Source organism: Eretmochelys imbricata, chromosome 1 (assembly GCF_965152235.1).
Source record: "Eretmochelys imbricata isolate rEreImb1 chromosome 1, rEreImb1.hap1, whole genome shotgun sequence".
Lineage (NCBI taxonomy): Eukaryota > Metazoa > Chordata > Testudines > Cheloniidae > Eretmochelys > Eretmochelys imbricata.
In genome coordinates this window covers 58,666,512-58,679,933 of record NC_135572.1, presented here as the reverse complement: position 1 = coordinate 58,679,933, position 13,422 = coordinate 58,666,512, and the positions used below count along the sequence as shown (strand labels likewise).

At 43.0% G+C, this 13,422-nt stretch overlaps 1 protein-coding gene across 1 annotated transcript in view; it reads left to right on the top strand.

Annotated features, from left to right (window-relative positions):
- Positions 1–13,422, top strand: part of SETDB2 (SET domain bifurcated histone lysine methyltransferase 2) — a 104,906-nt gene that overhangs the window by 43,104 nt on the left and 48,380 nt on the right. The window contains 5 exon segments of the mRNA XM_077827597.1: positions 412–508; positions 1,599–1,707; positions 2,709–3,043; positions 4,881–4,969; positions 6,133–6,244. Coding sequence (XP_077683723.1) covers positions 412–508; positions 1,599–1,707; positions 2,709–3,043; positions 4,881–4,969; positions 6,133–6,244 — 742 coding nt within the window.

Sequence of the window (13,422 nt, the reverse complement as noted above, 5' to 3'; positions counted from 1 at the left end):
CAGCTATAGCACGGAAAACCCAGAACCCTGAATGTAGATACTCTTAGTTCGGTGATGAGCATGGTACAAGAACCTAGATGGATGAATAGATAGAATTTGGCTCTTGACAGGAACATTAAGGAAGAACTGATTCAGTTTGTTTTTAAAATGTCTGTGGGATATACAAGCAACTCTCAGTCTCCTTTAACAGTAAAGCATGAACAGTGTATGATGGACCGCCTTTTAAGAGTATCAGTGAGGCCAAATCCTGCAGTCTCTGCTGAGGCAAAACTGCCACAAGATTTCTACTATCGACTGCAGGCTTTGCAGTCTGTTCTGTACAAACTGGAAAATATTAGCGAAATAGGTGTTGCAAGAGTTCTTTTATCAGTCTTTAGTTTTGCATAAAATCCTTTTGCCATCTCTGTGCAGGGTTCAGAAATATGGATATAATCCAAGGAATCTGAGAAGCCCAGCCATTAGGCCTAAAACCAGAACTGCTATTCTTCAGACTCGCCGGCTAAAACTGGTAAAAATGCCAAATAACAGATTGTATTCAAAATTCTACATATTCAGTGAAGTGGGAAGGCAGTTATTTATGACCTTATATCAGTACACACGGCAAGATTTTTTTTAAACAACCTTTCTTATTTGAATCTATCATGGGACTTCTGCGATACAGCCCCGCCTGCTGCTGGCATCCCTTCCCCCGTCTCCCTGCCAGCATGTGCACAGTATGTGCTCCTTGAGCTGTCTCTGAGACTAGCACAGCCTCCTCACCTCACTTCCCTTCCCTTCCCTTCCCTGTACATATACGCAGCCCCCAGGACTGTCTCCAGGAAACAACACTCCCTCAAATTGTAAGCAACTATCTCTCCTCCCTGCAACTGCAACATCTTCCACGTCCCGCCTAACTGATGAAATAGGAGAGGAAAAGATAAACACTTTTGGGAGCCAAACTCAAAGCTGCAGCATCCCTTGCTGCACTAGTGGTCAGGGCCTTATGCTCTGCAACTACAGCGCAGACTGGAGAATTTGATCTGCCACATGGTCTGATATGGAGCGGCAGGAAGTATTCGCTCAGGACACGTGCACAAGAGGAGGTGCTGGTCGCACGTGAGTTGGCCATGCTCGTATCAGTGAGTGATTAGCTTCACAGCTGATTCACGCAACATGTATGAGAGCTTCATACCAGAAACAGACAGTATTGGAAGTCCCATGATTAGTCACTGGTTTGTAATGAAAGGGGAGGAATCTTGCTGACCCAGTCCATTTCAGTTAGCTCTGCATACAGAGCTAGCTTACGCCCTGATTCAGCAAAACACTTAAGCATGTATTTAAGCATGTGCTTAAAACCTATTGATATGAGTGGGAGTTAAAGTGAAACCCATTCTTAAGTATTTTGCTGCATTGGGGCCTGTGTTCTGGGAGGCTTGTCTCGATAATTCTGAATTATGATGTCTAGGCTTGGAATTTAGCCTGTTAAAACTCACTCAGTCAAAACAACAGATTACAGTAGATTTGAAACTTGAACTCCAGGGCCTTTAAGCCCAGTTGTCTTTGGCTCTTGATGCAGAGATACATAGAACACAGTACCTCACAACCTTATTTCTTTTAAGGGAGTCGCTACACTGGTGCACGATGCCAGCTCAGATGAAGATGAAAGTTCTCAGCCCCAGCCGTCAACCAAAACAAAACTAACCACGGGAACCAAAAAAGAAAAGGAAAGTAGGTTTGCAGAGCTATAAATATTACACTGGTTAGCACACTTGTGCCCAGTCAAGCGATACAGTTGCAGAAAACAGTCTTTGAATGTGTGCAAACCTGTTCAAATGCCATATCTCTAACTACAGTGGCATTATCTGTGTAGCACTTAGTGTGTCCTACCAACAAACCTTAGCAGCCACTCAGATTATTATTTATTACACCATAGGTGTGGATAGTGCTTAAAGACTCAGAATTTAAAAAGAAATAAAGGTTCCCTGCCCTGAGTAGTCTACAGTGTAATGGCCTGATCCTGTAAGATCTGAGCACTCCTGGAAAGGTGGTAAGCATCCTGTACTTCTGCTGTCTCCAGTGGAAGTTTGGGGAGGCGAAGGGCAGAATTGGGCTATTTTATTAGGCTGACACAGCAATGGTTTGCAATAAGCAAAGAGGGGCAGGGAGATATGGGAGAAAGAAGGGCACAGCTGTAAAAGATCCTGGGAAACATATGCTGTTGAATATGCATCTTATTAACACCTTATTAAAATTTGGGATGCTGTGCGGAATGCAGGTGGAGATTGACATTAAAATACCAGCTGGAAGAAGTGAGTTCTGAGAAAGGATCTGAAATAGGCGTGCGGGGAGAGACTGGATCATGCACAAGGTTTGGGGGCTATTCCAGGCACTGAGGGGGAAGCATAGGCATTTATGGAAAATGACATGGGAAGCAAGAAATTGAGCTGAATTATCAGTGCAGAGTGCTAGTGAGGCTTTAAGGAACCAGTAGAGGTGAGGTATGGATAGGGGCAGAGCGTCTGTTGTGCTTCTGAAGGTGACAAGGAATCATTTGAGATCCATACATACCAGAGGAAATAAGCCAGTTCAGGAGTGGGTGGGCATTTAGGGTCAAATAAGCCAAACACATTTAAGTTTGCAATGTTACCCTTATTATCATTGCTGAGTCATTTTCAGTTGGTGCAAACAAATAATGTGTTCTTTTGATCTCTTGAAATTTCTGTTGATAGAACTCAAACTGCAGGAAAAGCTAGGAGAACAAGAGGAGGCCATGCAGTCTGAGCCAAGCATCACAGATACTGCAAAATCTAAAGAAAAAAGGCCATCTCCAGAAGATGCAAGAGGTGGTAAATCAGCCAGGCTAGATGATACACATGCTATGAAACAGTCCATGGGCCTACTCCAAAGAGACGGCTTCAAAGAGGAAAAAAATAGGAGATACACACAAGATCCGCTCTGTAATGAGGAGGCAGAAGGTGATGAGACCCATCTGAAGAATTCTAATAAAGAAAATATTTATTTATTGGATGCCACAAAAGAAGGAAATGTGGGCCGATTTCTTAATGTAAGTAATCACTGGTAAATGTGTGTGCTGTTAAATCACTTTAATTTTTTTAAAATTTGTTTATTTGCACAAACAAAAGGTATTAATGAGTATTTCAAAATTCGACTCTTCTCTTCTCCCAGGATGAGTAGTGTGTGTTTTTATTTTGGGGCAGGAAATCAAATAGCCCTAGATTATGAGGATTCTCTGTTTCCTTGCTGCATATTGAATGGCCTTGCCACTGGGTGCTACACTGGATCAGAGCGTGGGCTGGATGCTTGACTAGACTGCGGGTCTCCTTTCAGCCCCATTCATATTCCGAGGCCATTGTAAACTGTCGTTTGTGTCAATTCAGGGATATGTTACATAATGCTGGGTGAAATTTCCATCCTTACTCCTGACCTGTACACATGTAAAAACTGTCTACTAAAGAATCCTTTCCAGGTTTCACACTCAACCTAGCGCATGCTGAGAAGGGACCTGGCTGTTCTAGGCAGTGCTGTGTAGATATCCACATTATCCATGTATATACTCAATAAATCTGCCAATTGATTTAATTCAATTGATTGAATTTTCAAAATGCTCCCAGCGATATGCGTACTAGAAACTCTCATCTGCACACGCATAAGACTGGCCTTGTTTTTCCCATGGGCATTTATAGGTATGTTAAGCCAAAATCTGCACAAACGTTGACATTATGCTCCTTAATGTAGAACAGAGATAATGATAACCTGTCACATGACTGTCCATGTGCATACACCTGTGTGTGTCCAACTGCGCTTGGCAAAATTTGAACTTTATTTTTTTGTAATTTTGATGATTAATATCAATTTTTATTTAAGCATTTTTTCCCATTTTTAACCATTTTAATTTACAGTTGTGAGAAATTAAAAGGGGTTAGGGTTAGTGCAGCGCTGATAGCAGGGCAGCAGGGGGCTGCCTGTGCAGGTGAGGGGCCTGAGATGCCAAGGCACAAGGAGCCAGGGAGGCTGTGGTCCTGGCCCAGCCCCAGGCCAGGGCTGTGAGGAGCAGGATGAGTGAGTGAATGGGACCATGACAGCGAAGCTGCAGAGGACTCCCAGCACAGCTACAGAGCCAGTGATACTTGCAGGTGCAGGCTGTGGTCCTGCTGGGGCAGAGCAAAGACCCCTGGCCCGGGCTGCGAGGAGGCCTCCCCGCTGCTGAATGTCTCCTGCCCGAGGATGGCCCTGTACTCCGGGCCGTGACAGTAGAGCTGCAAACGGCTCCCTGCATGGCCACGGGGCCAGTGACACTGGATTCCTGCAGGCACTGATATTGAGAGAGGCTGCCATTGACGGATGTTTTTTCGTCCATTTCTGTGTGTTAGGTGAAATCAATATTTACTGGTACCTAACTACGTAAATCAAACCCTGCCAACCCTCCCTAACTGTAAGCACTCCTCACCTCTGCCTGGCAATTTCCACACGCTTGGAATTGTTTTATTCATGCCTGTGCTCCCAAAGATTGCTCTCTTATCTGACAGCGTAGCATCTTTAATTTATTATTGATGGTGATGACTTTTGTTCCTGTGTCAAATTAAGAGAGAAAAATCTCACCATAAACTATTTAAGTGCAGATTGACAAAAGAACTTTATTATTCGAGACAAAAAATTGTTATTTTAGAAATGCTGGAGATAGTCCTTCCCTCCAAGTGACCTAATTATAGCAAAAACTGCTGCATGATAAATGTGGGTGGTGAAAGAGTGGCAAGAGGGATGTCTTTTCTCTCTTTTTTTAAGTATGTTACAAATGTTTGGGGGTAAAACATATAAACATTCTACAGCCAGAGACTGAGCATCCTACTGATTAATTTTAAATCAATTATTTTGTTTCACAGCATAGCTGCTGCCCAAATCTCTTTGTACAGAGTGTTTTTGTAGAGACGCACAACAGAAATTTCCCTTGGGTGGCATTCTTCACAAACAGGTTGGAACTATCTTTTTTTTAATGTTCATTCAAAGCAAAACTGTTAGAAAAGTATCACATTATTTTCCAGTAGACAAGTGTCCCAATGACAAAAACCACATTCTTATTGATCTCATCAGAGACCAAGGCCTGAATGGGTAAGGGAACTAAACTACGTTGTCACCACAAGAGAGATTTTTCTCTAGTGTTATGTGGGGAAAGCTTGCCTTGTGGCTTCCAGTGCTATACCTGTTCTGTGGAAGTATGAGCCTTGTCTTCAGAACTGTCCATTGGTAATCATTTATAAGCATTCTATTCACTGCACAAAAAATAATTGCTCCTTTTAGTATATTTTCCTAGTGGGTTGGCTCAGAGAGAGAGCATGAGGAACTTGCCATTACCCTAGGTCTTGCAGTCCTTAGACAGAATCATTCCAGAGAGCTAATGTGGTTCCATTAAAACCTATCCTCCAGGAATTCTTGCAGGCCACGAAGGCTGTGGTTATACAGCAAAGAAAAATCCACGGAAGGCCCGTGCCAGCCGACTGGGGTTGGGGCTGTGCGGCTATTTCATTGCTGTGTATACTAATGGGCGTGGAGTGGGAGGGTCCCAGAGCTCGGGTTCCCACCCAAGCCCGGAAATCTACACAGCAATGAAACAGCCCTGCAAGCCCAAGTCGGCTGGCATGGGCCAGCCACGGATTTTTTTTTTTTTTTTGCCGTGTAGACATGACGCTCTCCATATCCAGTGTATGGTATTCCAGGGTTTGATTGATGGTACGCTGTAGTTAGTGAGACTAGACTACTTCTACTGCCATTCAGACTCTTATATGGATTTTTAGCTGAATTTATGTAGCCATCAGAGAGAGTTGTGTTTGACCTCTGCAACCCAGATCCCAGGACCTGATAAAAGTCTGAGCACATCCTAGGTTTTTCTAATAGAACATTCACAAGGGGGTTGCACACTCTGTTGCTTCTGAGGCAGAGCACATTGCACACAGCAGGGGCTCCTGGTTGCATTCCTTCATTTCCCACCTGCACCCTTCACAGCTCTCTCTGTGCCACCCTCCCTTCACCCCACTATTTCAGGAACCCCCTGCAAGTAGTTGGTGGCAAATTGCGAACACAGTACAGAGGTAGATTCGGTTAATAAACATATTAACTGACAGTGTTTTTGTTTCCTAGGCATGTGAAAGCTGGAACCGAACTCACATGGGATTATGGTTATGAAGCTGGAAGCATGCCAGAGACAGAGATCTCCTGTCAGTGTGGGGTTCAGAAGTGCAGGAAAAAAATATTATAGAAAAATGTTTACAACTACCCCCACGTCCATGTAAATTTGAAATTCACTTGCAAAGGACTATACTTTGTGCAGCAGAATTACAATTCTCCAGTGGACTCATACAAGCCTGTGCGCTAGACTAATTTAATCCCTTCCAAGTAAGGGGCCGGTGCTGATGAGATGTGTGAATCTGATTATTTTTAAATGTGCCACTGCTTGCTTTTTCGTCTGTAGCAGAAGAAATGTGTTTGTCATAAGCAAAAGCATAAAACTGTACCTAGGCTATTTCTTTGCTCTGGGCTTGTTTTTTCTCATTCAAATATGGAAGTGAGTGGCATTGTAGCTAATAAGATGTAAAGCAATGTTTATACAGCAGCCTCAGTCCTTTGGGTTTTTTTATTTTTAATTGATTGGAACTTGACTTCTGGAGAAAATATGGAAAGACCTGCTGTGTTTGACTGCTTGTAGCATCTTCTACAGCTTATTTAGTACAAGCTGTAGTCTATTATGAGTCATATGTATGAAACAAGCCAGGCCTATGCACCTTCCCTTAGGCATCAGGGAATAACTTATGGTCTGAGTACTTTAGCTCTGAGTCAGCTCTCAGCACCACATGCCTTTGAGCCAGAATTGCTTGTTGCTGTAGAGCACAACAATATATGTAATAATTTTCAACTAATGACTTGCAGGAAGCTTTAGAGTAGCAGCCGTGTTAGTCTGTATCCGCAAAAAGAACAGGAGTACTTGTGGCATCTTAGAGACTAACACATTTATTAGAGCATAAGCTTTCGTGGGCTACAGCCCACTTCATTGGATGCATAGAATGGAACATATATTTAGAAGATAGATATACACATACAGATAAGTTGGAAGTTGCCATACAAACTGCGACAGGCTAATTAGTTAAGATGAGCTATTATCAGCAGGAGAAAAAAGATTTTGTAGTGATAATCAAGATGGCCCATTTAGACAGTTGACAAAAAGGTGTGAGGATACTTAACATGGGGAAATAGATTCAATATGTGTAATGACCCAGCCACTCCCAGTCTCTATTCAAACCCAAGTTAATGGTGTCTGGTTTGCATATTAATTCAAGCTCAGCAGTTTCTCGTTGGAGTCTGGTTTTGAAGCTTTGTGTTGCAAAATTGCCACCTTTAAGTCTGTTACTGAGTGGCCAGAGAGGTTGAAGCGTTCTCCTACCGGTTTTTGAATGTTATGATTCCTGTTGTCAGATTTGTGTCCATTTATTCTTTTGCCTTGAGACTGTCTGGTTTGGCCAATGTACATGGCAGAGGGGCATTGCTGGCACATGATGGCATATATCACATTGGTAGATGTGCAGGTGAACAAGTCCCTGATGGCGTAGCTAATGTGATAGGTCCTATGATGGTGTCACTTGAATAAATGTGTGGACAGAGTTGGCATCGGGCTTTGTGCAAGGATAGGTTCCTGGGTTAGAGTTTTTTGTTGTGTGGTTGCTGGAGAGTATTTGCTTCAGGTTGTAGGGCTGTCTGTAAGCGAGGACTGGTCTGTCTCCCAAGATCTGTGAGAGTGAGGGATCATTTTTCAGGATAGGTTGTAAATCTTTGATGATGCACTGGAGAGGTTTTAGTTGGGGGCTGAAGGTGACCACTAGTGCCATTCCGTTATTTTCTGTATCCTCACACTTTCTTTGTCAACTGTCTAAATGGGCCATCTTGATTATGACTACAGAAGTTTTTTTCTCCTGCTGATAATAGCGCATCTTAATTAATTAGCCTCTCACAGTTTGTGTGGCAACTTCCAATTTATCTGTATGTATGTGTATATATATATCTTCTTACTATATGTTCCATTCTATGCATCCGATGAAGTGGGCTGTAGTTCACGAAAGCTTATGCTGAAATAAATTTGTTAGTCTCTAAGGTGCCACAAGTACTCCTGTTCTTTTTGCAGGAAGCTGTTCCTGGTCCAGGGGAAGTTCAGGGTTTTCAGTGTTGTGTGAATTCTTGCCACAGTTTGCTCTTAAAGTGTGCACAAAAAATGTCATAAGAATCTGGTGATTTAAAAACGGGTCATTTGTGGGACCTGCTCTATCTCGGTAGTCCCTTGACTGAATGACCCCAAATTTGCATCACACACTGTTCCCCAGCTCCTGATACTGCACATACTTTTTCAAGGTAGCCTGCCTATGCCATCTGGATTTTACAGCAAATTGAAAATGCAGCAGTAAACAGAAACTCCATTGCAAGTTAACTTATTGTGTGTGGCTAGGTGCCATTCCATAACCCTACAGTGACCAACTGGGGCATTGGCTGTGCTGCTCAAGAAGGGGAGAGAGGTTCTGTTGGAAACCATTGTCCCTAAATTTGAAATAGAATATTTTTCAAAAGTTATAGTTACAGCAGTGAGACACTTTACTATAGTATGTAAAGTAAAACTCAGTGGGGTATCAAGACCTGCATAGTTTCTGAAGATGAGAAAAAAATAAATCCCCTAATTACAGCTATCCTATGAGGAAAAGTCTAACAGAAAATCCTGTAATGAAAAAGGCATCTTCAAAGATAACCTTCCTAAGAGGGATATTTGCCTATAGACTTGTAAAAAAGCTTCTTTCAAGTTGAAAGGGACAACTTTACACCAGTCGCATGATGTTGCTAATACTAACCCGAAGTGGACTGTATTTAGGTAAAGACAGCTGCGACTAATAAAGCAGCTAGAACATCACGAGGCAGTTACAAGTGGAGAATAAAGATTCTCCTGTTTCTGCTAGCCAGTCCACTATACAAAAAAAAGCTATAAGGAGTAAAAAACCCACGTCTTCAGATACATCTGAAGATGTGGGGTTTTTTACCCACGAAAGCTTATGCCCAAATAAGTCTGTTAGTGTTTAAGGTGCCACCGGACTCCTCGTTTTTGTGGATACAGACTAACACAGCTACCCTCTGATAAAAAAAAAAAAAAGTGCTGTTTGATTTCCTGCCTATGGTGTGAAGAATGCAGAAGGCTGGCACAAGGGTAGACTATGAGACTCCTATTAGATTAATGAATGTGGAGAGAAGTCATTTAAATTAAAATGGTTGGGAATGGGTATATTTGGACAGTATGTGTCATGTGTTTTTTAGTGAGTGCTTTTGTGATATTCACCAAGCTATACAGGAAGGAGGATGAGCTTGTTGTCCTCTCCCTCAATCCATTGAGGGGGCTTCATTTACATAAGATTTCAGAGTAGCAGCCGTGTTAGTCTGTATCCACAAAAAGAAAAGGAGGACTTGTGGCACCTTAGAGACTAACAAATTTATTTGCGCATAAGCTTTTGTGAGCTACAGCTCACTTCATCGGATGCAGTGATGAAGTGAGCTGTAGCTCACGAAAGCTTATGCTCAAATAAATTTGTTAGTCTCTAAGGTGCCATAAGTCCTCCTTTTCTATTTACATAAGGCTGCATATGTTAGACTAAACTATGGTCTACTTAACTCCAGCATGCCAAACAACTTTCAGCTATGTGTCTTGTGTACATAGATAGGAGAACACAAATCACTGATTAGTCTCTTTGCCATGACTGAAAAGTTCACCAATGTGTGTGCAAGTGAAACTCCAGGATAAGGCCTTGGAAATACAAATGATAACATTCTTGTAGGAGAAATGCTGGCTTTCTATTTATTTTTGCTGGGGCAAAAAGGAAGTGTTTATTAATTACTTGTTCACAAGTTAATTTTTACAAAATCGACTTAGGGCCAAATTCTGCCCTCCTGTGATAAAACCTGATGGATATTGACTAAGCCAAAGCTACTTCAGTGGTTCACCTTGTAGAATTTCTGCCAAATATTCCCTCAGAAATGAGGATTGGGGTGTGGGGGTATTTACTATATGGAGCTCTCATGGCAATGGTAGTGTAGCCATGCCACGGAATAGGCCTTTCTAGAGGGGTTTCAGGTGTGGGTAGGCAGAGTGAGCCTGGCTCTGTAGAGGGTTTTGGGAAGGAATCTCTTTCTCTGGCTGGAGAGCTAACTGGATTGTCAACTCCAAAAGTTAAAAAATCAGAGGATTGGCCCCAAAATAATATGATTTTCTTTTAAAATGTTCTTTGATTTTTGAGTTTCCCATGCCAACCACCAACGTGCAGGTGAGAATTGTTGCCAATATTCCAGGTTTATAGTGAGTAAGGTTATTTTGGCCCCAGCTAAAGGAGCTCTCACAACTGGGAGCCCAACCCAGATCTGGGCCCCATTGTGCTAGGCGCTGTGCAAATGCATAGTAAGAGATGGTCCCTGCTCTGAAAGGTTTTACAGTCTAGTGCAAAGCATAGATAGTCTAGTGGTCAGTTTGACTTGGGATCTAGAACTGGGACTAACCAAACTCATACAGAAGCTACCAAACATTCATTAGATGGAAATAACTTTTTAATCCCTCCTGAAACTGGGCAGAATTGAAGCCAGTTCTCAAAATTGCATCCTCCATACAGTGTGACCTCTTGCACTGTGCATGAAAGGTCATGCTGACTGGGCTGTTCTCATTGCTGATGGGGGCATTCCAGTAGTACTGGAAATGAAAAATATCTGGGACACTTAAATGCCAAGTGGTCTTGGGGGGGGAGAGGGGGGAGTTTCGGAACCCCTGCTATAACTCATTAGCAATGCCCTGAGGCATCAAATCCCCATTGATACTCGAATTACAACTAGATTTCTGGAAAGATAAGTTTATTACATCAAGTTCTGACCTTTTAGGAGCTTATATAAGGATCTGGAAACAAGATTGCCCACACCTTGCTCTCAATTTCAAACACAATCTAAGGGCTTACCTACATGGAGAAACTGATCAGCAGTTATTCCAGAATAACGAATCCACAACAGCTCCCCATGAGGACCCTCTATTCCAGAATAAAAGTGATTTTATTCCAAAATAATTAGGCTAGTCTACGCAGGAAAGTATTTTCAGGATAAGCTGCTCTATGTCTACACACACAAGTGCTTTTTTCAAAGTATCTAGTATCTCTAAATTAATCTATTTTAGAAACAGATTAAATATATATTGGAATGATGCAGCCTCATTTCAAATTAACTATTCTGCTTCTAGCAATCATCCCACTGCCATCCCACACTGCACACCTGGGTTGGCCTGTCTGTTTACCTTTGTGGCAGAGACTGTTCCAGGGTCATCTTGACCAGCTCTCACCTCCCTGTTTAAATACTGGCACACAGCCTGGTGTGGCTCTTTGTGATTCCAGCTCATAATCAGTTCACACACTCAGAGACAGATACTATAGTAGTCAGGCCCTGTGCTTCCACCAGGACCTATAGGGAAGTACTGGACTTTGCTGGCCTCTGGGGATGGGAACATGTCCAGTCCCATCTTCCAGCAGTCATCGGAATGCCAAGACATCTGAGCAGCTAGCAAAGGGAGAGATGGCACTCCTTGGACACACCCCATTGCCACAACAAAGCAAAAGAGCTCTGGTAGGATTATAAACATGCCAGACACATCAACAAGGCCTCTAGCAACAGTCGCACTAGCTGTGCCTTCTATGAGGCACTGGATTGCATTTTTGTCAAGGAGACCCCCACACACCAAACCCTGGCATATGTTGGACAGCACAAAGACTCACCAGCCAACCATAGTCCCTGAATGGGACCCCAAGCAAAAATAAATTGCCCTGGACAGCCCGGATTTCTTCAGCACGCAAAATCCCAGGCCAAGGCCAGGGCCAGGGCCAGAGATGGCTCCCATATCCCAAGCCGAGACCCAGCCTGACAGTGCTTGGAAGAGAACCTCTTCCAGTAAGTAATATGTGCTATTCTATAATACAACCATATAGGGGGATTTAAACAACAGCTTTGATCTGGTCACCGCCATGTTATGCTGATAAGGTGTGTGACAGGTATTCTCTTTTAGTGACCCAGCTTCCGTTGGTGAGAGAGAGAAACTTTTGAGCTATACAGAGCTCTTCAGCTGTGGGGAATGTTACACAGATGAAAGTTAGGAGTCCCCCTCCGCCTACTCAGCTTTTATTGTATCCCGTTCCCATCCCCCCAGTGTGCTCAAACAGTGCCTGGGCTGGAGTATTCAAGTTCTAATCCATTAATTTCTGTGAAATACTGAATCCTACAATCATTGGCCAAATGTGCCTCCCACACCTCTCCCTTCCTATGCTGCTTAATGCCCTTCCCCTACTGCATAGTAGGTATGTTTACTGAAGCAACAGAGAAGGAGCACTTTAGCAGACAGTTTATCAATGCCCTGTGCTTTTACCTACCTTTACATTTTAGGAGGTAAATTGCCCAAATTAGGCTAGAGACAGTTCAAAGTGCAGAGATTATAAGGCATTCACAGGTATTTTTAATCACAGCCTCAGCAATAGTTAACCATTTGGGTTCAGAACAGTTATTCCAAAAGTTTGTTTATTTTGCCATGCACGTTGTGCTGATCTGCTAGTGTTATTACAGAGAACTTAAGGTAGAAATAGTGCTCTATATTGAAAGGCACACTGCCAGACAATGCAGCTTTCTTGGGGCTGCCCTTCCACTCCTGCACCATCTGGTCTGGGTGGGGGAACCATGCCGGTAAATAACAGCACAGCATAACTTCCTGGTTTGCCCCTTACCATTGTGAACAAGATCCTTCTCTGCCTTTTACAGATATACCTCAGGATAACATCCTCCACTGTAAGGACAGCCTGCAGAGATGCACATGCAATTACTGGTGTGGCCCCTCCTGCTGCTTCTTGCCCACCATCAATCCAGCACCTGTACAGGGATTCCAAACAAAGGAGAACTAAATTGGAAAAGTCTTACCATCTCCAAGCTCACCCAGACTGGGAAAAGGCCAAGGGAACGGCATTATGAAATAAAGGAAAAAGCAACATTTTATCATTGTTGGCACAGATAAACTAGAACGACTTGTGCTCTTTCTCTGCTCTCCTAGCATTCAATACACTACACAAACAGGAACGTTATCATTGTCTGAATGTCTGGAAAATCTCTGGGGGCGCAGAAAGGGGACAAAGGAGGACAAGTTTTGTGCTCAAAAACTGCATGCCAGCAGAGGGAAAAGACTGAAGAGTGAAAAGGAAGATCTCCTTCACCATGATACATAGGAGAGAGAAGCAGACCAGGAACAGGCTAAAGCACATCCACAAAGGAAAGGACATGCAGGCATAGCTACTGGAAATGATACAGACAACTCCGCTGGAGAACACTGTGGCCAACATTCCAACC